General features: G+C 48.9%; 1 protein-coding gene across 1 annotated transcript in view; it reads right to left on the bottom strand.

The window, feature by feature from the left end:
* PRAG1 (PEAK1 related, kinase-activating pseudokinase 1) overlaps positions 1-26,158 on the bottom strand; it is a 43,753-nt gene that overhangs the window by 5,317 nt on the left and 12,278 nt on the right. The window contains exons 4-5 of the mRNA XM_027853693.1: positions 12,816-12,958; positions 1,651-2,285 (exon numbers count right to left, since the gene is read on the bottom strand). Coding sequence (XP_027709494.1) covers positions 1,651-2,285; positions 12,816-12,958 — 778 coding nt within the window. The remainder of the gene's footprint in view (positions 1-1,650; positions 2,286-12,815; positions 12,959-26,158) is intronic.

Genomic DNA, 26,158 nt, shown 5'->3' with positions numbered 1-26,158 from the left:
GAGGTAGACAGTAGCAGGGAGAGAGAATCAATGCTGGCCAAACCAGACAGATGTAAATGAAAGCTAAAACTGAGAGCAGAGGGGGCGAGGCAAAGCCTTGCCTCTGGCTGGTGATTTCGTCTACAATGTAGGCCCTGCTCTGCTGGGACTTATAGTCCTAGAAAGTGGCCTGGGCCCTGAGATGAGGGACCGTGCTCAAGGTCACCCTTGGGGTGCAGGGGACAGAGGCAGGACTTCTGTCAAGCTGCCTTTCTACTCACTGTGTCTGGCTACCTCAAAGGTAACCAACTCCTAAAACAAATAAACAAACCTAAAAAAAGAGAGGGTTTCACATAAAATCATCTGGTAAGGATTTGTTCATTTCAGAATGTGTGCCTGCTGCCGACTCGAGCATAAATCCTGAATAAGGACGTGTCACTGTGCATCCCTAGGTGAAAAGGCAGAACTTCCGTCAGGCTGGGGTGAGAGGGCAGCATGCCTGGTTCCATTTCTCCCTTCTGCTTACTCACTGTGTAAGCCCCTGACTCAGTTTCTCTGTCTGTAAAATCAAGAGTTTAGATGGGATATTCCCTGAGGTCTAGTCATGCTGTGACATTCTGGAGTTCTGGGAACATCAGAAAATCAAATCAATTCCAGCAGCTCAGTGTCATAGAACCTCCCCAGAGATGCCACACCTGCTCCCAGAGCAGGGGCAGGGAGGAGATGTCTGGAGGTAATCTGTCTTCTAAACAAGCTCACTCCCAGCATTCAGGGATAACCTCGTTCTCATGCTCCAGACACAAAGGCTCTCTCTCCTGCCAGTTCCATCCTGGCCAGATTCCGTGACTCTGGGCAAAGCACCTGCCACCCCCTTCCAGAGGCATCTTGGTGGAGTGGGGGACGTTAGGGAACCCGGAGCTTCAACACCTGCTGAGAAGCCCTTGGAAAATCCCTGCACCTCTCCTAGACTTAGTTTCCCCATCTCAAAAATAAGGATGACAATGCTTGAAATGGGTCCTGGGACCACAGATTAGAGCTGAAAGGGACTTCAAAAGCCATTCTAATCCCTTCATTTAACAGCAGAGGAAACTGAGGCTCAGGGAGGAGAAGGAAATACCCAGGTTCCTAGACCCTGAGCTGGGGAACCTTGAGCTGTCAGGTTCTCTGAAAGAAGGGGGGCAGATGATCTCAGAGGCCCCTTCAGCTCTAACACACTCCCTTAATTCATGCTGAGGGCATTCCTTTTGCCTTTCTTGATCTCAGCTACAGCAGAAGCTTCTGGTGGGCAGGAACATGCTTAGTGTAGTTTTCTTCTTCCCCACTTCCCCCCAGGGCCTCCCCCCATCTGCTCCAGGAGGAGCCTGGACTTGACTGCTCCCTCCCTCCCTCCTAGGCCAGCAGGGACCAGCTCCTGGCAATGGTACCAGTCTCTTGCGCCCTGTCATGGCCTCTCCTCCCTCCACATGGTCCTTCATGCCCCCGCCCAAGAGTTTCCTTTCACATCTTTTCATTGGCTTCTTATTCCTCAGTCCCTGTGCCCCACCCTCTCTGCACCTCCCACCAGCACCACCTCCAGCCTTCCTGGCCCAGAGGACTCTCAATCTGGAGCTCAGAACCACAGAGTCCAACAGGACCCTCGCATGGTCCTGAGGGAGCCACAGGGGACGGTACCTTCACTGCATATGGCCGGGAGGGGTCCTCAGAACAGGTGGCGCAGTAGTAGACGGCATCCCCAGAGTCACAGCAAGGTTTGTTGCACGTCAACTTGAAGAGAGACCAGCTGTTCTCGCTGAAGCGTGGCTCCGATCCCTGGCTGCCCATGAAGTGGCGCTCGCATCTGGCGGCCAGGCGCACCAGGGACTGGGCATAGAGGCCGCTGAGCTTGGCGTACGTGGCCTCCTTGCTGGTGATGCTGGTGAGGAGGCTGGGGAGCTGCTGCTGGCTGCTGGAGGCGGAGGTCTGGCTGGACACGCTCAGCTGAGAGGAGGAGGGGGAGAAGCCCTGGGCCCCTTGCAGCTGGGCCTCGGGGCCCCTTGTGCGGCCCGCCAGCCCATGCCCAGGGAAGCGAGAGTCTTCAGGGTGGCAGATGCTCGTTTCGGAGTGGCTGGGATTCAGCCGGGGACTTGAGGTCCGGCGTCCAGGGGAGCCATGGGCCAGAAAGAGGCCGTCAGGAGAAGATGCAGCTCGGCTGACCATCTTCTTCTGGGGCAGCGGAGGAGGTTGCAGGGGCCCCAGGGGACCGCACGGAGAGCCATCCTCTGAACGACACCCAGGGGAGGGGCAGGGGGCCGGCTCGAAGGAAAGCCCTGAAACAGAAGAGCAAAGCACAGTCCCCCTGACTGCCGGCCGGCTTTCCAGGGCTGACCCCACTGAGTCCCAGCACACCAGGCAGTCAGGGGCGAGGGGATGGCAGGCTTCCAGCTGAGCTAAAATCAACCAGCCATGGGTTCCATGGGCTCCAGGAATGGGAGGAGGACCCTGCCTCCCTCTCCATCTCTCTAACAAAGGAGGGGGGCAGGGAGGGACCACAGAGGTCACGAAGGCTAACCGTCTCATTTTCTACGGGGGACTGAGGCCGAGGGAAGGGAAGTGGCTTAAACAAGGTTCCAAAGAGGATCTCAGACCTACAGCAGAAAGTGATCTCGGGCACCATCTAGTCCAACCCCCTTCTTCACTGATGAGGACGCAGGAAGTATGTGACTAGCCTAAGGTCAAACAGCTAGTAGGAATGGGAGGCAGGATCTGAACCCAGGTCCTCTGACATCAGAGCCCGGGGTCGGGGGGAGATGCCCCTCAAAATCCTGCCTAGGGAGGTGACCCAGCTAGGGGGCTAGAGGAGAGGATGTTCTGGGGAGAGAACAGAGATCCTGGACTGCTAACTTCCCGGCTGTAAGAACTGTCCTGTTGAGCTGAGGTTCAGAAAACCTTCCTCCCCTTACCACCTGCCAGCTTCTGTAAGCTCTCTGAGGGCAGCACACGTCTCTCTTCTTGGCACTTGGATTTGGATGCCCTCCCTTGGCACAGAACCTGGCACAGATGAGTTGCCTACTAAACGTTTGTGGTCTGGCTGAGTGGCACGCAGATGGGGAGGGGTTTGGGTCTGATTTCAGAGACGGAACCACTGAATTTCCTTGGGCAGAGATGACCTGATCGTACCTCTGGGAGAGAATGGATTAGAAAGGGGGGAGACACACGGAGGCAACTGTGAGAATTCCCATGCCAGGGTAAGGTGGTGGCCGTGGGTGTGGAGTGAGGCCCCAGGAACAGATGAGAAATGTTGGCAAAATAGAAGCCCAAGGCTTGACAACCGGACAGATGGGTGAGGAAGAGGGAGAAGTCAGGGATGATGAGTCTGAGCTCATGGTCTTGGTTGGCTGCAAAGGATGGTGAAAGAGATAGGGAAGTGAGGAAGAAGGGATTGGGTGTTTTAAATAATTAACTCTTTCGGGGACAGGGTGAGTTGGAGATGTCTGGGGGACATCCACTGAAATCTCGAAGAGGCAGGTGATGCTGCAGGCCTGGAGAGAGGCAGGAAGGAGCTGGAAGTCAGCTGCCTGAGAGGAGAGCAGAGCAGAGGGGGGACTAAGGATATGGTTGGAGAACTGGTTAGTCACTGTTCAGGAAAATGATCCCACTGTTTCAGTCCAGCCCTGTGTGATTAAAGGTTGTCCACACCCAGAATGTCGCTGACCCCAGTAACTCCCTAGGGATGCTGGGGACGGCTGGTATTTTGGGTTCCCCTGGGTCCTGGATGCACCAGATCATTCTACTTTGGGGTTACCACACCCAGGATTTCTGATGGTCTGCCCATGCTTGGGCTTTGGTCAAGTTGCCATCTTGGTGACTTTGCTTACTTGGGTAAATCCCATGGAATGTAAACCTTCTAGAGCCACAACCCCTTTCCTTTCCTTTCTGGTGCATTTGCTAATGACTTCATAAATTCTTTTCTAAAACTCTTTTGAAAAACATTTTAAAAGGGGAAACTAGGTGGCGCAGTGGATATAGCACCAGCCCTGGAGTCAGGAGGACCTGAGTTCAAATCACGCCTCACACATTTCACACTAGCTGTGTGACCCTGGGCATGTCACTTAACCCCAATTGCCTCACCAAAAAAAAAAATAATAATAAAAATAAAACTCAGATTTTGGAGTCTATTCTCAAGAACAACAACATCAAATAAAGTTAGGGAGGGGAGCAGGCCTTTCAGAGTAAGAGTCAGGAAGGAAAAAGGAGAAAAGCAGTTAGCAAGAGGAGGCAAAGTAAGTCAGAAAAGAGACGTGAGGCTGCTGGAAGGAAAAGCCAGTGGACGACTGATGGATGGGCAAACTGGGACAATGGATGGGAGGTGCTCGAGGGCTGTGAAGCAGTGGAGAAGGAGAGGAGACGGAGACTCTTAGGAGGTAATAATTGGCTCTACGGAACTAAACGAGAGGGCTAGGGTCACAAAAAAGGCACAAGCCCGAGAATTTATCTGTTTCTGTTCAAGGCCTTTGAGATTTCTTCTTCCTGGAATTTGTGGTGCTTTCAGTCTCTCCCCACCCCGCTGCTTATTTTCCTTATCACTCGCTTCTTAACTCCTTCCCTTCTGATTGAGGTTTCCTTGGGAGCTGAATCTCAAAGCATCCAGGCAAGTGACAAGGAAGAGTGGGAGAAGGTGAAGGGACTCTGAGGACAAGTCTCCACATTGTTAGTGGAAATGAAGGGTCCCTAAAGCAAACAGAGGTGGGGCTGGGGCGGGAAAAGAAGGGGCAGGAAATGGAGGAAGGGAGGACGGCCTTTGCTGTTCATGGGAGAAAGGGAAGGAGGGGTCAGCTGGACACTTGGAGCTGACAGAGAGATCTAAAGCCCATTCTGAAGAGGGGAGAGCAGGATTCACTGCGGAGGGGGAAGCAGCTGGGAGAGGCCTCCCCCTAAAGGGCAGAGGAGGAAGAGGAGAGCCTCTCTAGGTAGTCTGGCTCTTGTCCTGGAGGCAACTCCCAGTGACCTGCTAACAGCACCGGAGGAAAGAGCCCCACAGGTCTATACACAATTGCCTGAAGTTCTGGCATAACCACGAACTAGACATCCTAATCCTAATGCACAGAGGAAAGTTTGGCCCTTGAGGTCTCCCTGAGAACTGGTGGTATGAGAGCTATGACTAGAACACCGTCCGTTGGACAGGTATGCGCTCTTCAAAATGAACAGAATGGCTGCGAAGAGGTGGGTGCTGGACAGTGCTGTGTATGAAGAAGAGGAGCTGGTGAGGAGACCCAGGACCCCGAAGAGGGAAACAGGCAGGAGAGCACTGAACCGAGTAACTTGGTCAGTGGAGGCACCACAGATCCCCCAGGCGAAAAGAAGAAAGAGAGCAGACATTTGGGTAAAAAGGTTATAAGCCTGGCACAAAGAGTGATGTAGTAGAGATGGGGAGGGGCCTCAATTAGCCAGAGGTCTGCTGGACATTTCTCTTTACCAAAAATGAAGCAGCCATTATGTATCCCCAGCACTTCACACAGAGCCTGGCAAACAGTAGGTGCTTAATGGATGTTTGTTGGATAACTAATATTTTTGATTTGTCTCAAGGATAACTTCAGCCTTCAAAGGGTGGAGAACCCAACAATGAGAGATTCCCCTCTGGATCTGATTCTCATTAACAGGAAGGGAACGAACTTCAGGTCACGTGAGCAATGAGATGGAGGACTAGACATCTTCTCTGATCCCTACAAGCTCTCCGACCCCTCCAAAACTGAAATCATGAGCCAAAGATAAAGCAACTCCAGTTGTCTTCAGGGTCTAGGACACCCAGAATCCAAAAGAAGGTTTTAAAAAAGACAAACCCCAAACCTGTGAGTTGATACTGACTCGAGCTTGTGGGCAGCAAGGCTGTACTGGCAGAATCAAGACCCAAACCATGGGAAGAGCTTGCAACAAACCTACTCCCACACCCTGGCCACCCCCGTCCTTCCAGTGCCACGGAGAACCCGGCTCCAAGCTGAATCAATCTGCCCAGGCTGTGGCAGACAGCCAGCAGAAGGCAGGCAGCTCTCTGAACTGTCAGTGCTGGGATGGACAACCCTGTGGTACCAGTGCTGCAAAGCTCCAGGGCCAGATCCAGGTACATGGTGTGTGTGTGTGTTCAGCATTCTACCAAGCCTGAGGAAGAGCGCATAAAGCTAGGGCCAGTTCTGACCACTAAAAAGTCAACTGGGGCAATGACCTAGGCTGGTGAACCATGAATCGCCCAGTGTTGGGGGAGAAGGCTCAGATGCTTTGAGATCTAGCCCCCAAAGAAACTATAATCAGAAGGGAGGGAGTTAAGAAGTGAGTGATAAGGAAAATATGCAGGAGGGTGGGGAGAGATGGAAAACACCACAAATTCCAGGAAGAAGAAATCTCAAAGACCTTGAACATAAACAGATAGTCAACAAGTCACAATAGGAGGAAATATGCCTAATAAACAAGTCCAGGCATCTATAAATACATACTGTGAAATAAAGGAAAAGTGATCCAACCCTTAATGAGACTGAGGACCTATGTGATTTGGGAAGGGCAGGGAACACACACTGCTTAAGTGGTTTAAAAGAGAAATGAGAATTAGGAAAGCAGAATTTGTCTTGCACAGCAAAAATAATGGGCAGAACATAAAAACTTCAATCTTTAAGGGTAAGCCTCACCGAAGAAAGAAATGAGAGAACAATCGATGGGGAATGCAAATATAAGAAGTGAAGCAGGAAAGAAGGGAAGTGAAAAACAACATTAAAAAGAAATCTGTTCCCTATGCAAGCAAAACATTCTGATCTCCAAGATAAAACATGCAGAGACAATCTAAGGCTCATAGGTCTGCCAGGAGAACACAAGAAGATAGAAAACCTTAATGCCACAGAGCAGGAAATAATACAACAGAACTGCCCAGAACTTCTGAACATAGAAAATGAAATTCCAATTGAAAGAATTTGCAGATCCCACCTCCCCCCAAACAAACGAAAGAAAACAAAACCACAAGGCACAGAGTGGTTAGATTTGACAATTAATTCCGAAAGAAGGTCCATAGGCCACCAGGAGAAAGATCTTCAAACACAAAGGAAAGGAAATTTGAATGACACAACATTATTCTGAACCCACCAGAAAATGTAGGAGGGAATGGAGGAATGTGTTTAGAAGAGGAATGAAGCTCAAGATGTGCCCAGGATGACCAGATAAAAGCAGGAGAGATAAAGGATCTAATAAACAAAATCCCAAAAGGTGAAGGAGCAACAAATGAGAAACAAGCATCATGGGGAGGGGAAGACTGCTGGAAATCGGGGCCACCTTTAAAAAAAAAAAAGAAAGTAACTGAAGGTACATAGTACTACATTTACAATACAAGGGTGGGGCGGGGATAAAAACTTGACAAAAAACCTCAATATTAGAGCCATCTGGAGGAAGGTATAAACCTAACTCATGACTTTCAACGTGAATGGATTCAACAATCCAATAAGAAAGAACAGACTGGATACAAAAACAAAACCTACAAAAAACCTACAACCCTTAAAGAAACACATTTAAAAAATAAAGACCCGTACAAAGTAAAACTGAGTGGACAGAAGTGATGGGGACCTGGGGGTGGGGTGGGATGGAGGGAGCACTCCCTGGGAGAATTTGCAACAGAAAGGAAATCTGGGCATGGTCGGGCAGACAACTTAGATTGTGGAAAGGAGAGTCAATCCAAAAGGTTCAGAGAAAGGTTAAGGAAGATGCCCAAGGCTAGAAGGGGTGTCAGCCTAGGAGGGATGGGGATGCCCAGGAATGAAGTTCTGAGCACAAAACAGCAATTACAGTGAGGAGGAGCCAAGGTGGCATTCGTTTGAGGAGATCAAAGTGGCTGGGCTGGCTCAGATTAAAAAAAGAAACAGGGCTAAGACAGAAGCAAAACAGAGGAGCAGAGGAGAAATTACTCCTCAGATCTGTGGCTGGGGGAGAGTTCAAGAGCAGACACAGAGTATCAGAGATGAAACTGACTGCTTTACTTACAGAAAATTTGAAAGTTTTTGCACAAATAAAAATAATGCAGTTAAAATTATATGAGAAAGTTAACTGGGGGAAAAATCTCTGCAGCATGTTTCTGTGATAAAGGTCTCATTTCCAGGATATCTAAGGCACTGGTTCCAATACATAAGCCTGAGAGCCCTGCTCCAATTGGTAAATAATGGTCATGAGGATATGAAAAGACAGTTCCCAAAGGAAGAAATCCAAGCTCTGAACAACCATAAGAAAAACAAGCTTTTTTAAAAACAAGGGTAGAGGAGGGACTATGGATAGGGTCACCAAAATACATTTCAAAAAAGAAGGTAGGGGGCAGCTAGGTGGTGCAGTAGATGGAGCACCGGCCCTGGAGTCTGGAGGACCTGAGTTCAAGTCTGGCCTCAGACACATGACACTCACTAGCTGTGTGACTCTGGGCAAGTCACTTAACCCCAATTGCCTCATACAAAAAAAAACAAAAACAAAAAAGAAGGTAAGACGGTTATGGAAACATTTCTACAAATGCACTCAAGAGCACAGAAGGAAAGTAAATAAAAACCAGGCAAGGCAGGCCAGTTGTGATTTTGTCATCTGCATGGAGGGTACAGAAGAGAGACCGACCATCAGTCCTCTGTTATGCTTTCTATGTGGAGATGCTTATCTCATTTGGCATTTGATATTTGTAATTTTTAAAACAGGATATTAAACCAAACGATCAGGGTTGTTGAATTGAGGGGAGCCTCGAGGCCTTGCACAGGAGCCTGAACTTTGCTCATTCAGGAGAGCCACATACATGCCAGCTCCATGTCCCCCGGCCCATAGGGAGCCCCCAAAGAGCCCTGCAAGCCTGGCTCCTCCCCGCTTCCCCCTTTAGCTGGAAGCCACACAATGTCTTGCATTGTTACTCAGCTATTTCCTGTGTATAGGTCGTCCCTCTCCCAGTAGAGGGGATGAAGGGGAAGCAGTCCTTCTGTATCACCCTCAGTGATTTGCAGTCCTCTGGGCATCGCCTGGAGGCATTTGTGATTACATCCTTACCTAAATAAATACTTTAAGGGAATGAATGAATGAATGAATGAGTGAACAGAATGACTGGTAATAATGAGCTGGAGGGAAAAATGTTCAATTGACTAATTAGCCAACTCACAAAGCTGCTACAAAAGGAGACAGAAGCAGGGCCAGGTAAGACAGAATGAACGGGTGAGCGTGATCCTGCTGTGTAGGGAAGCCAATGGCAGGGAATGGTATTTCCCAAGTATGCCAGGGCTGAAGGCGGTACAAAGAAGGGCCAGGAACTGCGCTTTGGGCAGCTTTAATGGGCGATGATTTGCTAGCTGGCCAAAGGGAGAAGGCTGATTGGCTCAACGTGAACACGGCTCCTGGAAATCCAACGGGGAGCCCTCCGAGCTGCCCATCCTTTTTGGCCCCACATCCTTGTGCTCTGAAAGAACTGGGATGGCTGATTCACTCTCAGGGACCTGTGAAAGGTCATGGCAAAAAGGAAGAGGCACCATGGGACTGCCAAGGGGCAAATGTGGCTCTTTGCAGAAAAGGAAGAGGATGAAATAGCATTTGAAAAGCGCTTAATCCATTGCCCCATAGATAGAAGGCACAGTAGCAACACTAGCTACTAATACTATTGAGGGGGGTCCACAAAGGACAGGCCAGTGAGCTTGACTGGGATTAGAGGCAACATTCTAGATCCCATCAAAGGAATTGCTGGAGAACATCTACGAAGGAGAGTAGTGATGACCGAGAGCCAGCTTGCCTTCATCAAGCACATGGCATGCCACCTGGACCGCCTTTCCTTTCAGGGCCAGGATTAAGAAAAGCTAATGATAATGGCTAGCATTTATACAGTACCTAGATGGTTTACAAAAGCACGTGCGCGCACGCGCGTGTGTGTGTGTGTGTATGTGTGTGTCTGTGGTCTCATTTGGTCCTCACAACCACTCTGGGAGGGAGGTGCTATTATTATCTCCATTTTACAGAAAAGGAAACTGAGGCAGATGACAGTGAAATGATTTACCCAGGGTCACACTGCTTGTAAATGTCTGAGGCAGGATTTCAACTTAGGTTTTCCTGACTCCAAGAGTGATACTCTACCTAGTGTGCCACATAGCTGCGAAATGTATTAATTCCGGATTACTACATTAGTAGATGAAGGGAATGCTGTGCATAGCTGACCTAGAATTTAGCAAAGCTTTTGATAAGAACCTTACGTTACTCTTACAGAGGAGGGGGCTAGAAGATAGTATAATCAGAAGGGCCCAGAGGTCTGTGTTAGGGCTTCCACGTCAGTGAGGCAGGAAGTCTCTAGCGGAGTGCCCCAGGGATCTGTGCTTGCTTCTTTCTAGTCTAAGGCTCTTTGGCTAAAGGGACAGATGGCATGCCTGTGGAATGTGCAGACGGCACAAAGTTAGTAAGGCGAACTATCAAAGTAGATGGCAGAATCAGGAGAGAAAAGGATCTTGCTTGATAGGCAAGCACACTGGGCTGAATCTAAGAAGATGAAATTAAATTGGGACAAATGTAAAGTTTCCCACTTGGATTCAAAACTTCAGTAACAAAATATAAGATGGGAGTGGTGTGGATGGACAGCACTGTTTGGAAAAGATTTGGGACCATTTTGGAGAGCAATTTGGAACTATGCCCAAAGGGCTATAAAATTGTGCATACCCTTTGACCTAGCAATACCACTTCTAGGTCTGTATCCCAAAGAGATCATACAAATGGGAAAAGGACCCTCATGTACAAAAATATGTACAGCAGCTCTTTCTTCGGTGGCAAAGAGCTGGAAACTGAGAGGACACTCATCAATTGGAAAATGGCTGAACACATTGCGGCACAGGATTGTGATGGAATACTACTGTGATGTAAGAAATGAAACCTGGAAAGACTTACACGAACTGATGCAAAGTGAGCCAAAACAGGAAAACACTGCTGTTGGATGCAGCAACAGCACTAATGTGCAATGATCAGCCACGAATGACGTGGCTGTCATTCTCATCCAGAGAGAGGCCTGAACTCTGAGTACAGACTGAAACCATTTTTTCACTTTCTTTTTCTTGCCTTTTTTTTTTTAACAACATGGCTAATATGGAAATACGCTTTGTATGATTTCATATACACAACTGAGGTCACATTCCTTGCCTTCTCAATAGGCTGGTGAGGGCCAAGAGGGGAACTCAAAATTTTCAAAAAGTGAAAGCTAAAAATAAATAGTAAATGAGGATTTTTTTTTAAATTAGAATTTTGAGTGGACTGCAAGCTCAGTGTGAATCAGCTGTCTGAGTGTGAGTTGGCAGCCCCAAAATAACTGTATTAAGGGAGAGCTCCCAGGACTACGGGCATGACAATGGTACCGTCCTTTGCCCTCATCAGATTTTATCGGGGGAACGGATTCAGTTCTACGTGCCACCTGTCATTGGTGAGCTGCTGGGCCGCGTCCACAGCCAGCAGGGGATGGCATGCACCGTTCTGTCTGAGGCTTTGGACCCCCAGTCCTGAGCACTGTGCCAGGCACACGGGGGTGATTAATACATTCCTCTTCAGTTTACCTGAGGGGGAAGCTGCAGCCCCTCAAGGCCATGCATTCCTCTTGGGGACGACTCAGCCAGTCTCTGACTCTTTGCAGTAAATGGTGCTGGATCTGCCCCAGAGGCCAAGTAAGACTGGGCCAGTCTCTCCTCCAAGCAATTGCCCATCAAACATTGAAGACAGCTCCCACATCCCCTTGCGCCTTCTCTTCTCCTGGCCAATGGGCCCAGCTCCTTCCACCAATCCTCCTAGGGCAGGGACCTGACCAGTCTGGCTGCCCTCCTCTGGACCTCTCCAATGTCTCTTTGGCTTTTCCTAAAATGAGGGCAGCCCTCCAGCTGCGGCATGGCAGGAACCCTAACCCTCTGACCTCCTGGAGCCTTGGACGCTGTCCGTCGCCCTCTGCTCCAGGACACTCTCCAGCTTGTGGTGACTGCTCTCTGTTGAGGCCCCCTCCATCTCTGGTGCTGGCTCATCACCTGGTCACCATCCAGCCCCCTCAGCCCTCCATTGCTAGCTGGACATTATGAGGGAGTCCCTTTTCCAGACAGAGCTGGCTGCTGTCAGGGGGAGCCCTTTTCTTCCTTCTTCCCTGGAACCTGTGACAAGCTGAGCCGCTGAGGCGAGGCCACCTTGCCTCCTCCATTCCCCACCCCACAAGCTGCTGAGGGTCAAGCTTGGTCTGGGAGCAGCCAGTCTGTATACTCTGGAGGGCTGCCTGGCTTAGGAGGCAGCAAGGGGCTGATCAGGCCACCCAAGTGGCCTCTTCATGAGTGACCGCCAAAACCTTATTGGTGTTTGGGCCAGCCTGGCCCATCGGCCTGTTTTCTTTAAGCCTGACCATTCTCTGAGCCCCTTCCCCACAGCCTGTCTAGGAGGTAAGCAGTATTGCATATATTTTATAGAGAAGGAAACTGAGGCCCAGAGAAGGAAAGTGACTTACCCAGGGTCACCCAGGTTGCAAATATCAAGGGAGGATGTGAACTGGAGTCCTTGGACTCCAGAACCAGAGCTCCCCAGACCACGCTGCTTTCCTGTGTCCTCAGAGGCCCTTGGGTCCTACCTCACAGACCCTGACTCTTCAGAGAGGGAGAGCGGGTTAAGCAAGTGTAGCTAGCCATCATGCCACTGGGCTGGGATTTGGGGCCCCAGCTCCTGCCTCTCCTGTGGGCTTCCTGTCCTCTAGAAGCATGCAAAGGCCAGCTTTTCAGGCATCCTTCCTCCCTCTGTAAGTCATGGTGCAGTCAGAAGCGGCCCTGCCCTCTGTGGAGGGGAGAACCAGGCCTCCTGTATGGACGCACACGTGGGAAGCTCACCTCCGTCACTGCAGGTCTGGGAGTCAGAGGTCAGGCTGTCTGTGGAGCCAGCGGTGAAGTGGACGCGGGGGCCACTGAGGCTGTCTGGCAAGCCAAGGCTGGCCTGTTCCAGATCAGAGCTGCTCCTGTTCATTCTTAGATGCCTGGAAAGGAGAAACCAATGAAATGAGGCCTTTAGGAAGAAGGAGCCTGGGATGGAGTTATGGAATCAGAGTGGTAGAAGGGACTCATCCCCATTTACACATTGTGCCCAACAAGTGTGCCGTCATCCTGCCTCTATCTGGAGACCTCCCAAGGCACCTCTTTCTCCTCCAGGGCAGCCCCCTCCCCTCTTGAGGCAGCTCCTTCTCCTCCAGGGCAGCCCCCTCCCCTGGGGTGGGGTTTCAGTGCAGAAGCCACTGGGATAGTGGAGTGATTGTGGGTTGAGAGGTCCTCTAGGAACTCCTGCTTGCCCACTGTGCCAGACTGTCTCCATCCCAATAGAGACCTCATCTCTGGTCATTCATCCCTCCTCCCCTGACTTCACTGTCTTCTCTCTGCAACCTGGAATGGGGGGGTATGGAGGGGACCCGCCTCTCTCCCAGGCTATCAGTCTGGGCATAGGGGTGGGCGGTAGGAGGGTGAAAGGGTGGGACATTTGAATCTGTCTGTTGGAAGGGGAAGGAAATGCTCCCAGAAATACCAAACCTCCTATCTAATGGGGACTTGGGGTCCAACCAGTGCCTGAAAAAAAATCACTGCTACAAGCTGCCTAATGAACAATCACATGGTCTTTGCATGAAGCCCCAGAGGGGGAGCCATTACTCACACCCGCCCCCCCTCCAAGGAAGGCAGCTCACTGCACTCCTGGAGAGCCAGATCAACCCAATTTGATGAGCATTCGTTAAATGCCGACTGTGCTGACAAGCAAACCGAGACAAAAACAATGCATGCCTGCCCTCAGGGAGCTTACATTCTACTATTTAAGGAGGAATTGGTGGATGGTAGGGGCAGCATGGTGAACAGGAAAGAATGTGGGATTTGGGCCCTATTAAGGAAAGCTTCCCTTCCTTCTAACCCCCTCCCCTTCTGGTGCTTAGCCTGAAGTAAACACTTAAGAAATGTTCATTCATTCATTCATTCATTTATTCATTCATTCGTTCTTCCTTCCTTACTTCCAGGCTCAGACTTAACTAGCTTTGTGACCTTAGGCATATCAGGTAGAAAGAACACTAGCTCTGGCTTTAAAGGACCCAGGTTCAAACCCTGCCTGTGACACATATTAGCTATATGACCTTGGATGAGTCACATCTCCCATGGCCTCAGTCTACTCATCTTTATAATGGTCAGTTTACTTATGTTTACAATGAAGGGACTGGACAAAGTGACCTGTTACAGCTGCACCCTCAGTTTCTTCATCTGTAAAATGGGGACGCTATTCAAACTTACTTATCAAGTCACTTGGAGGGAAGTCCCCCTCTATACCTTACCACCAATAAGGAAATCTGAGCTGCCATTTTGCTGATCATGGATCATATTTGTCTATCTTTAAATCAGCCAGAACGAAAAACAAATGAGCCCAGCTGAACCCAGCTCAACTCAAACCAAGTGACTGACTCAACCTGGAACGGCCGGTGCATGCGGCAGGAAGATGGCTGGTGTCTCTCGGAAGGAGTCATTCCAATAGCGGTCTCTGGCTAGTCACGCCGCCCCTCTTGAGATGGGTTCTGACAACAGAGGAAGGGGCCTCCCTAAGCCTCCCACCCTTCCCCTCCTTCTCCTCCTGCCTGGCTCTCCCCCACACTTCCTTTCCTGCCTCTCAGCAGGCTGGACAGACCTTGGAAGAAGTGAGGGGGCAGAAATCCCCTGGCTCAGGCAGTGGGCACCCTCCTCCTCTGGGCTGCTTGCTGCAGCTGCTACACGGATGCCTTGAACGGGGTTTTCCCCGCATTGTGTTTGGGAGGGATGGCTCTGAGCTGCCCGCCCCCAGACTGGAAGCCAGCTGCTGAGAATGCCAGAAAAAGCTGGGGCCGGCAGGAAGGGCCATCTGCTCCACTTCCTCATTCATTCTCAGGAGCAAATCGCAGCTAAAAATACTGCCAAGCCCGGGGAGGGACCCAGGATCGAGAGCGTGGGGTTCCCCAGCCCCATCTGAGACTGCTGGGCACACACCCCAAAGCAGGGCTGGGGCGCGGCTCAGGGCACACTCATCCCCTCGCTGCCCGCCTCCTGCTCCTCTCCAGCCTGTTGGACTGATGCTTCCTGCCTCTGGGGGCAGAGCCAAGATCCCCAAATCAGGCTCACAGGTGACACAGACTCACACCACATCCATGCCCACGGGGCACAGCCCCAGCTTCGGTGTGCGTGAACGCGCAGACTAAAGAAAGTCTGGTGCCAAACACAAAATCTTTTTTCCTTTGTATTTGTGAAAGAGGAACCTGGCAGGCCAGTGCCCAGCTTTCCCCCGCCCCATAGGAGCCACAGCCCCCTTACCATCCTAGCCCAGCGGGCTCAGGGCAGCTCTGCTCTCCAGCAGCCCCCGCTGCAGGCCGGCCGCCAGCCGAGAGCGGGGCACACAGAGCTGTCCAGCCTCCCAGTCCTGCCGTGTGGTCCCTTCTCCGTGGCCGATGGAAGGTGGCAAGCGATTCCTCTGCTGACTCTTTCTATAGAATGCACTTCCTCTGCCTGACTGCCCCACGCAGATCCCTATGGGGCTGGTGCGCTCAGCTAAGCCCGCCTGACACTCCCCCAGACATCCTCACTCCTCAGTCAGTTAACAAGGAAGGCCACCTCATCTGACAGGGAAGGTGCACTTCCCAAGGCTTTTCATTCATTCATCCATTCTCAGCTCATCTTCTACGGGGTTTAGAGGGGCTGCCTCCAGTCCCTCCCCTCTCCAGCATAATTCTAGCCTAGGGCAAATAGTAAACGTACTGAGTGCCTACCCTGTGCCAGGCACTTCGGCTAAAGGCCACAAGGAAAGGCAAAAACCTGGCCCTACTCAATAAAATGCCACAACCTGAAGTCCCCCTCTTGCTCTAGAACCTGCAATAGCTCCCTGTGAGAGCACTCTGGGAGGCTGCATAGAATCTCTGCCATCCCCCATTATTTTGTTCCACCTTTTTATTCAAATACACAACCCTGCCAACCCACAAAAGCTCTTCAGCTCCCTTTGCTTTGCCTGACAACATTTAAATGCTCACTCCCCTCGCCCCAGGTAGAGCCCTCAGCTCAGTCTTCCGTTTCTTCTAGTAGCTTCTGAGCGGGGCCTTCCTAATCTAGCTTAACTACAGTCACATCCAGGCCAGATTAGGATAAAATAGAGACAGCATTCTTTCCAAAAAGATTCCTGGTTTGGCCCCTGTAAGCTGCAGGGCTACTGGAAGCAATGTGTTGATTCTGAGGCCTGAGAATGCCTTGGGGGGGGGGGGGTCTTGGTTTCACCCCCTGGGAATGTCCATGCTCCTTTCTCTCCTTGGGCCACAACCATCCTTTCAGGCCCAGCTCAAACATCTCCTCCTTCCCTCATCTTTCTTATACCTTGGTCTGGTCCTGTCAGACCTCTGCAAACCTTCAGCAGCTCCCAAAGACTTAGCGAGAAGAGAGGCCTCTCCCTGCAGGCGCCCTCTACCTCTCTGCTCTTACTTTGGCTTTCTCCCCAACACTGACTTGACAAATCCTCCCCCAAAGTGCTTGTTTGCCCAGTATTACGCATGCTTCTGTTTACACTTTCTGAGAATGCCTTTCTTTCCCCACTCTGATGCCCCAATTCCCACCGATCCTCTAGGGGAAATCTGGCTGGTCTTCCCCCTTGGGCAGCTACTGTTCTCAGCATGGACTGCGGCCTGCCCCACATCTGGGGCTCTGTCCAAGAGCTGGCACAGTGCCCGGCACAGGGTAGGTGCTTAGTAAATGCTTATCTACCAACTGGCAGGCCGGTGCCTTAGCTCACAAATGAACCAAGCCTCCTAGGTAGGCAGGGTGACCACCCTGGGACATCCCAGCACATGCATGTGTGCTGGACTTCGCAGGGTCATTGCTACCATCCAGGTAATCTCCTCCTCAGCCATTTTGTATTTACTGTGAGTGATACAACCTGGCACTGCCAAACTTATTCTTAAAACACATTTTGGACTGAGTCAGCCTTCAAGAAGTTTCAAGATGGCGAATGACAGGCAGCAACCCAGTTCCCATCACTCATCTCCAAACAACTTCAACGCCTCAAATCAAATTTTGGAGCTGCAGAGCCAACAAAAGGTCTGAGTGAGACATTTTCCCAGCCGAGGACAGTGTAGGAAGTCAACAGGAGATCTGTGATACTGAGGCTGGGGCTGGCCAAGACATGCAGCACCACCGCAGCCTTGTAGGTGCCCACAGAGGCAGCTTCGGGAGCTTGGGACAGCGCCTCCCCACCCCCAGGTGAGCAGAGTTCAAATTTAACATAAAGTTAAAGTAAAAAATAGACTAAAAATGAGCAACAACAACAAAAGAGAACTTGATTATAAAAAGCTACTCAGGTGGCAGGGAGGATAAAGACACAAACTCAGAAGACAATGTGAAAAATTTTACAATTAAAGCCTCAAAGAAAAATGCTAATTGGACCAAACCCAGTAAGAATTCCTGGAAGAGTTAAAGAAACAAGAGTAGTGGAGGAAAAACTGGAAAAAGATATGACAGTGATGCTAGAAAATTATGAGAAAAGAACCAACAGCTTACTTTAAAAAAAAAAAAGCACAAAAAAATACTGAAGAAAAAAATTCCTTAAAAAGCAGAATAGGCCAAATGGAAAAAGAGGTACAAAAGTTCACCAAACTTTTTTTTCCTTAACTGGAAAAATGTATGGCAGAAACTGAGCACAGACCAACATCTTACACTCTATACCAAGAGAAAGTCAAAATAGGTACAGGATTTAGATACGAAGATTGAAGATCAATGAACAGTTTACCTTTCAGATTTATAGAGAAGGGAAGAATTTATGACCAAACAAGAGATAGAGAACATTATAAAATGCAAAATGGATAATTTTGATTACATTAAATTGTAAAGTTTTTGCACAAAAAGAGCCAATGCATCCAAGATTAGGAGAGAAGCAGAAAACTGGGAAAGAATTTTTACAACCAGTGTCTCTGATAAAGGCCTCTTTTCTAAAATAGATAGAGAACTGAGTCAAATGTATAAGAATACAAGTCATTCCACAACTGATAAATGGTCAAAGGATATGAACAGGTAGTTTTCAGATGAAGAAATTAAAGCTATCTACAGTCATATGAAAAAATGCTCTAAATCACTATTGAGTAGAGAAATGTAAATCAAAACAACTCTGAGGTACCACATCACACCTATGAGATTGGCCAACATGACACAACAGGAAAATGATAAATGTTGGAGAAGATGCGAGAAAATTGGAACACTAATGCATTGTTAGTGGAGTTGGGAACTGATCTAACCATTCTGTAGAACAATTTGGAACTGTGCCCAAAGGTCAATAAAACTGTGCATACCCTTTGACCCAGTGATATCACTTCTAGGGCTATATCCCAGAGAGATCATACAAATGGGAAAAGGACCCACATGTACAAAAATATTCATAGCAGCTCTTTTTGTGTTGGCAAAGAATTGGAAATTGAGAGGATGCCCATCAACTGGGGAATAGCTGAACAAGCTGTGGTATATTAATGTACTGGAATACTATTGTGCTATAAGAAATGATGAACAGGTGGACTTCAGAAAAACCTGGAAAGACTTGTACGGTCTGATGCTGAGTGAAGTGAGCAGAACCAAGAGAACATTGTACACAATAACAGCCATACTTTGTGATGACTAACATTGATAGACTTTGCTCTTCTCAGCAATGCAATGGAAAATGTTATCCACATCCAGAGAAAGAACTATGGAGTCTGAATGAAGATGGAAGCATACAATTTGCTCTTTTTTTGTTTTTGTTTTTTTCTTTCTCATGGTTTTTCCCTTTGGTTCTGATTCATCTTTCACAACATGACTAATATGGAAATATATTTAATATGATTGTACACGTATAGCCTATTGGATGTCATCTTGGGGAGGCAGGTGGGGAAGGAGGGGAAGAAAATTTAAAACTCATAAAAATCAAAAATCTCATGGAAGTGAATGTTGAAAACTAAAAATAATTAATCTAATGAAAAAAAAGAAAGAAAAGGAGGCCTTGGCAAGATTTCAGGCCAGAGGGGATAAGGGCCTACATTTGAGTGAGAGCCAGAGTGAGGAGAAAGCCTGAGGAAATAATGAGGGGTGAGGAACTGGAGGTCACAGAGAGGGCAAAGAGCAGGGTGAAGAGTGGAGACCTAGGCAGAGATGGATGAGGAGCAGGAATGTCAGAGATCCGTGTAAGGACTCGGAGCCTTTGTGGATGACAGTGAGACCCAGGGTGGGCCAGGGGGGTCACAACCCCTGGGTGGGGTGAAAATGAAAGTGAAGGATGCAGAAGTCAGCTTATCTGAGGAGCCCAAGGAACGGGGGGCTTCAGGGGGTCTCAGGCAGCATCCACGTCAGGGTAAAGTGTCATGTGGGGAAAGCCGAGAGGTTCTGCGAGGGCCAGAAATCCAAGGAACATGAAAGGAAAAAGTCTAAAAAAAAGTGAAGAAATGAATGGATGGATGAATAACTAACACACTCAGTAAGAACCACACAAATCATCAGCATTTCCATATCTTACCAATAAAACCCAGCAGCAGGAGATAGAAAGAGCAATTCCATTTAAAATAACTACAGGCAATATAAAATACTTGGGAGTGCACCTGCAGAGACACACACAGAAACTATTGAACACAATTACAAAACACTCTTTACACAAAGTCAGAACGAAATTATTGAAGAAATATTAATTGCTTATGGGTGGGTTAAGCCATTATGATAAAAACGACATCATCAAAATTAATTTACTTACTGAGTGCCATAGTAATCAGACTGCCAAAGATAGAGCTAGAAAAATTAATTACAAAATTCATCTGTAGGAACCAAAGGTCAATAATCTCTAGGGAAATAATGAAGAAAAGTGGGCAGTATCAGTTCTCCAATGATAATACAAAGCAATAATCATCAAAATGATGTGGTCCTAGTTAAGAAGCAGAGAGATGGCTCAGCAGAACAGGCTGAACACATAACATAAACAAATGAACCTAGTCACCTAATGTTTGATAAACCCAAAGGACTCAGACCCTGAGGTCAAGACTCAGCACTTGATAGAATTTGTGGGGAGAACTGGGTTGCAGTCTGGCAGAAAGGACATTCAGACCAGCCCCTCCCATCATATACCAGATAAACTCCAAACTGATACACGACTTAGACATAAAAAGTCATGTCACAAACAAATTAGAGGAACAAGGAAGAAAATACCTTTCAGATCTATGGACAAGGGAAGAGTTCCTGACCAATCAAGAGATATAAAGGCTTACAAAAGATGACAAAGATGATTTTGATTACATAAAATCAAAAAAGTTTTGCATACACAAAAAATCCACTCCATAAGATTAGAAGGGAAACAGTTAATGGTGGGGGGTGGGGGAAGGACAATCTTTGCAACAAGTCTCTAATAAAAGTCTCATTATGAAGCAATACAAGGGGCTGATTCAAAGGTTCAAATGTATAAGAATAACAGCTTTTCCCCAATTGATAAATGCTCTAAGGATATAAACAGGCAGCTCTCAAGGGATGTAACTGGGGCTATCTAAAGCCTTAAAAGAATGCTCGGAATCACTAATAATCGCAAAGATGAAAATGAAGCAACTCTCAGATTCTACTTCACACTCTTCATTTTGGCAAAGATGACAAAAAGGAAAATGGGAAATGTCAGATGGGCTGTGGGAAAACAAGGACGTTAATGCAGTATTGGAGGAGTCAAGACCAGGACCAGTCATTTTGGAAAGCAATTGAGAATACCACCAAAGCTACTACACTATGCATGCCTCTAGATCCAGGGAGGCCACTACAAGGTTTATACTGCGAAGAGAACAAAGAAAGAAGAAGAGATCTTGTCTGTACAGAACTATTTATAGAAGCTCATTTTGTGGTGGCAAAAAACTAGCAACTAAGGGGCATGCATCACTTGAAGAATGGCTGAACAAATTGTGGTGTATAAATATAAGTGAATACTCCTGTGCCGTAAGAAATGGTGAGGGGAAGGTTTCAAAGCAGACCTGTATGAACTGATGCAGAGGGAAGTGAGCAGAACCAGGAGAACCATTACATCAGTATGAACTCGGATCAACACAATCACCAACCATGATTAGAGAAGACTGATAAAGAACTCTGTCCACCACTGTCCACAGGGAGGTTTTATGTAGGGACATGGCCAACTTGGTTATTTGTTTTGCTCGGCTATGCCGATATCATAAAATGGGTCCTATGTTTCTTCCATTCCTTGTTCTTTTTTCCCCCGGGGGAAAATAAATGCTTGAAAATGAAAAACAAGATAGAACTGTATTTAAAAAATAAATAAAACGGAGGGAAGTATTATTAGTTATGGAACAGGAATTCCAGAGGGCACAATGGCATGGATGTACAGAGTTGTAGTGTGACATGGGAGGGGTAGGGATGAGGAAGAATGGAAGACTGGGATGAGGGGTAGTTTTTACTGCTAGGCAGTATCAGAAGGATTGGAAGAGTAGGAAGTGGTGGGAGATTTCTGGTTACAGTGGTTAGCAGTAGGTGGCGGATGACTGGAAAATGGAAACTGAGAGCTTTAGGCTCCAAACTCCAAGCCAGGGGCTCCACCACGGATCTGTGTGGCAGTGGGGGTGAGCGCTGCTCTCTGCCCATCTCTTCCTTGAGGGAGCAGGCAAGAAGGGGCTGGCTGGGCCCCTGCCTACACAACATTCCACCTCATCTCTCTGCCCTAGCCTAGGATAGGCCCCCACCTCCTCTCAGAATTCCCAGCTTCCTTCCCTCAAGACTGCATGCAGGTGGCCACCTCCCACCCTGATTCTCTCAGATGAACTGCTCTCCCGACCACCCCCATCTTGCCCCCGACCTCCTCTGTAATAACTTGGTGTGTATTTTGTATTCACCTATTGGTGCACACATGGGGCCCCCAGGCAGTGAATGAATGAATCTAGCTTTTCTTGTGCCAAGCGCTGTTCGTGCTAAGCGCGGGGGAGACACACCAAACAGGCAGTCTCTCCTCCCTCTCTAGGAACCCTTCACGGTTTTTTTTTTGGCTTTGTCTTCATAACGCCAGCACCTAAAAAATGTTTGTTAAATGAAGGAAAGCCACTGGCACTTGCAGAGCCAGAAATAGGGCTGAATATGGAATCAGCGGGCCTGGGTTTGAATTCTGGCTAAGCCACTTAACTTTCCCAGGCTCCAAGACGGTCCTCTGTTGTAAAAGATGAGCTCTTTTCTTCAGAGCCAAACTCGCCCAAAAGGCTATCTACACTTAATGCATGTCTACACTCCTGTTAAACCTCACGGCTCAGGGCACGACTTCTGACCTCATCACTCCACTGAAACTGCCCTCTCCAAAGTCACCAAGGATCTCTTACTCACCAAATCGAACGGCCTACTCTCAATCCTCATCTTTCTTGGCCTTCTTGGCAGCTAGGTGACACAGTGGATTGGGCATGGAGTCAGGGAGTCCTGAGTTCAAATCTAGCCTTAGATATTTACTGACCACACTCCTTCCACTGGATACACTCATCACCATGGAGACTGCTTGAATTCTGTTACTCACACCTCTGCCTGGAAGATGGAGCAAAACCTATAGCCTCCCTTTACAGAGGGCTTAAAATCCCAGCCATCTCATTCCTGGCCACCAGCTATTCGGCTTGGTTTTCTCTGCCTCTGTCCTCATGGCCCTGGGCCAGTGTCGTTTGGCAGGAGGCACTCTTCCCCCCTCCCCCTTTCCAACTTCCTTGTTTGTGGGCTTCCCCCAGTAGACTATAAACTCCTTGAGGGCAGGGGCTGTCTTCCTTTTTTTTAAATTTATATTCCCAGTGCTTAGCACAATGCCTGGCACATAGTAGGTACCTAATAAATGTTTTATCACATGGTGTGACCCTGGGGAAGTCACTTAACATCTATTAGTCTCAGTTTCCTCAACTTGAAAATGAGGATAATACTATCACCTTCCTCTCCTCCTCCTCCTCCTCCTCCCTCTCTGTCTCCCTCTGTCTGTCTGACCTTACCAGGTCCATGAGTCCAATGATAATCTCCAGGTAAATGATGCCCAGATCTCTAAATCCTAACCTCTTTTGTACCCTCTGGCCCAATAACACCAGCTGCCTGTTGAACATTAATCAATCAATAAGCATTTATTAATGCTTACTATGTGATGAATTGCCCAAATAGAAACTCTTCCAGCCTCCACCCGAGTTACTCAGAAGTCAGTGTCAAGCTTCACTGCTTATTGACTGACTGAAGAGTCCTTTGCCCCATCCTGTGGTCTGCCCAGCCAGGGCAGCGGCCTGCCTGTCCTCCCCGAGGGTCAGTCCCTTGGGCTGGCTACATTCGAACACAAACTGGCCAGACCCTTGCCAGCCGATGTCGCAGAAAGACCCCCTCCCCAATACACACACTCTAAAATCAATGACCCCATGAAAACACCATAGGCAGCCCAGGGTTACCTGAAAGAAATGGGGAGACAAGTGGATCAGAACACAGCTGTGATTCTGAGCAGTCAACACTCATAATGGAGAAGCCTAAAATAAGGAGAGCCCAAAGGGTGATGAGACAAGAGGAGACCCTGGGGGAGGTGTGCAGCATGAAGGGGAGGGAATAAGTATTTATGCAGCACTTACTATGTGCCAGGCACGGTGCTAAGGACTTTTTACAAATAATCTCTCCTACATCTGCCCACCATCTATCTCCCAACTTCCCCATGTCCAAAGTCACAATGGCTGTGTGGTGACACAGAGGCTTGCAGGAGTCCATCCATCACGGGCACTCTCTGGTTGTGGTGACAGGTCCGAGTGGTCCTGCCCCAATCCCAGCACCTGCAGAGGCCACAGACTAACTCCTCACGGAGTCCCTGACCCAGCTTAGAGCTCTGGTGAAGCTAGCAGCGTTTTACCTTGCATGGAGTCATGCTTCATACTTTCACTTACGGGGGACCATGACAGAGACATGACCTGAGGCCCCTTTCCTAGCCTGGATCTGACTCTGCCTCGGGATAGATGGGTGGACTTGAGCAATCCTCCCTCCCTTTCTAAGACAGTGTCCACTATAAATGAGCAGGTTGGACTTAAGGTCCTCCAACAGCCCTTAAGAAGGCATTTGGTCACAGAGAAAACTCAGAAATTATCAAATTCCTTGCTATGATGATCACGTGAGGTAATTTTTGTAAAGTACTTAGCATAGCGCCTGACACATAATAGGTATTATGGAAATGCTCCGCACTACCTGGGTGACCTAGGGAAAGTCACCTCACTTCTCTAGGCCTCAGTTTCCCTTCTGTAAAATGAGGGAATTGACCTTGATGGCTTCTGAGGACCCTTTCAGCTCTGACAGTCAATGAACCTAGGATATGTCCAATGCAGGGATGTTAAAGCGTGTGGCTGCACTCATGTGGCAGACAGTGAGGTAGGGTACCAAGGAAGTGGATTGGACAATTTCCTTTTCATTGTTCTTTTCAGTCAAAGCTGACACCATGAATGATGATTGAGCAGAGTAAAGCCACCAGGAGCCCCAGGTCCACTTCTGCCCTCCCACCAGCTCCAGCAGCCACCTCCGCCACCCTCATTCTCCTCATGCTCAGTTCACCCCTTCCTTCCAACCTGACACTTTCTTCTTCACCACTGAGGTTCCTCCATAGCCTTGGTCCTCCTTGTGCGCCCCCTTTCACCCTGTACCACACCCCCATAGCTGATCAGTTGCCAGACTTTGTTGATGGTAGCTTTCCAACCCTCTTTTTTTACCTCTATCCCATTCTCCACTCACGTACGGCCACCACACAGGTCCACAGGTCACCCTGTCTTGTCCAGAGGATTGCAGTAACCTCCCACAACAGGCCTGTCTGCTTCCAGTTCCTGAGCACTCCAAGCCATCCTCCATATGGCTGCTAAGACAACCTTCCCTAGCACACAGGCCTGAGTACCTCATGCCTCTGCCCCACAGCCTCTCTATTGCCTTGAGGATCAGGTCCAACCTTCCAGCTTGATGTTGAAGTCTCTCCTAACCTGGCTCCAGACTTCCTTTCCAACTGGCGTACCGCCCTGACTTCAGCTGGACACTGGACACAGAGGGCTTTCTTTCTCACAGTGACGTCTTCCCAAAGGCTGCTCAGACAAACAACCCCCTTCTCTACTGTGGCTGCCCAAGAGGTGATGCCTGCTGTGTCTGTCTGTGCTAGGAGAGCCCCAGAGCTGGGGACAGCATATACAGGAGCACTTGGGGGAGCCTGCGAGGATCCCATCAGCTGAGGCATGAAGAAGGCCAGCCAGAGGAGCCCAAACTGAGGCTGGCAAAGTCATCTGGAGGCAGCAAACATTTACTAAGGGCCTAACCATGTGCCAGTCACCTTGCAAAGTGCAGCAAAGGAGGCCTAGAGTTTGTTTGTTTGACCACAGAGGGTAGAACTGGGATAAGCTGGAGAAACAGACTGAGTGCTCAGCTCCAGATCAGGAAAGCCAACCAGGAGGCTGGCTGGCTTCCCCAGAGACAGCAAAGCAGGCCCAAGCCAAGCAGTCTGAGAGGTGTTTCTGGCCCTGGGGAGTTGCCCAACCAGAAGGCAGCCATCACCCCTGCTCTCCAGGATGGGGCTCTCCATCCCTGTAGCTCTCCAAGCTGGGGCCGTATGGTCACTTGTCAAGAATGTCCTAGAGGGGATCCCTGTTCTGGCACCAGTCAAGCTACATGGTCTCTGCCCATCTGGAAAAGTGACCACGGGGTGTTACAGACTCTCCTGATACCAGTGGCGGCGGGAGAGAGAAAAACCTCATCTGTCGTTCAGAGCATGAAGGGGAAATCAGGAAAGCAACGTATGTCTCAGCACCCTTTTTGTGTCCCCACTCCCACTTCTGTCTGTGACCATCCCATTTCCCACTCCCCCATTCTGCCTCCCAGCCAACAGCTCCATTTCTACTGTGGCTCCTGCCTCTGTCTCTCTTGTCCCATATCCAAACTCACCCACCACCACTGCAGTGTGGATGCTGGCTCAAATGCACAAGTCAGTCTATTATCATGCTACTGTTTTCTCTGGCTAAGAGAAAGATCCTTGAACTGGAAGAGGAGAAACAGCAAAGGCTGGGCGGGAAGGAAGGACTGAGATAGGAGTACACCTTGACGAGTGTGAGGAATCCAAGTCACCTGGCCCAGGTGAACATCCTGGGACTCTGAAAGAACTGGCCAACAAAATGGCCAGGCACTGCCCGTGATGTTTGGAACACCACAGGGAA

This window comes from Vombatus ursinus, unplaced genomic scaffold (assembly GCF_900497805.2).
Source record: "Vombatus ursinus unplaced genomic scaffold, bare-nosed wombat genome assembly UNPS02010193.1, whole genome shotgun sequence".
NCBI classification, from domain to species: Eukaryota; Metazoa; Chordata; class Mammalia; order Diprotodontia; family Vombatidae; genus Vombatus; species Vombatus ursinus.
Note: the sequence above shows the minus strand (reverse complement) of the source record. Positions and strands in the feature narration are given on the sequence as shown.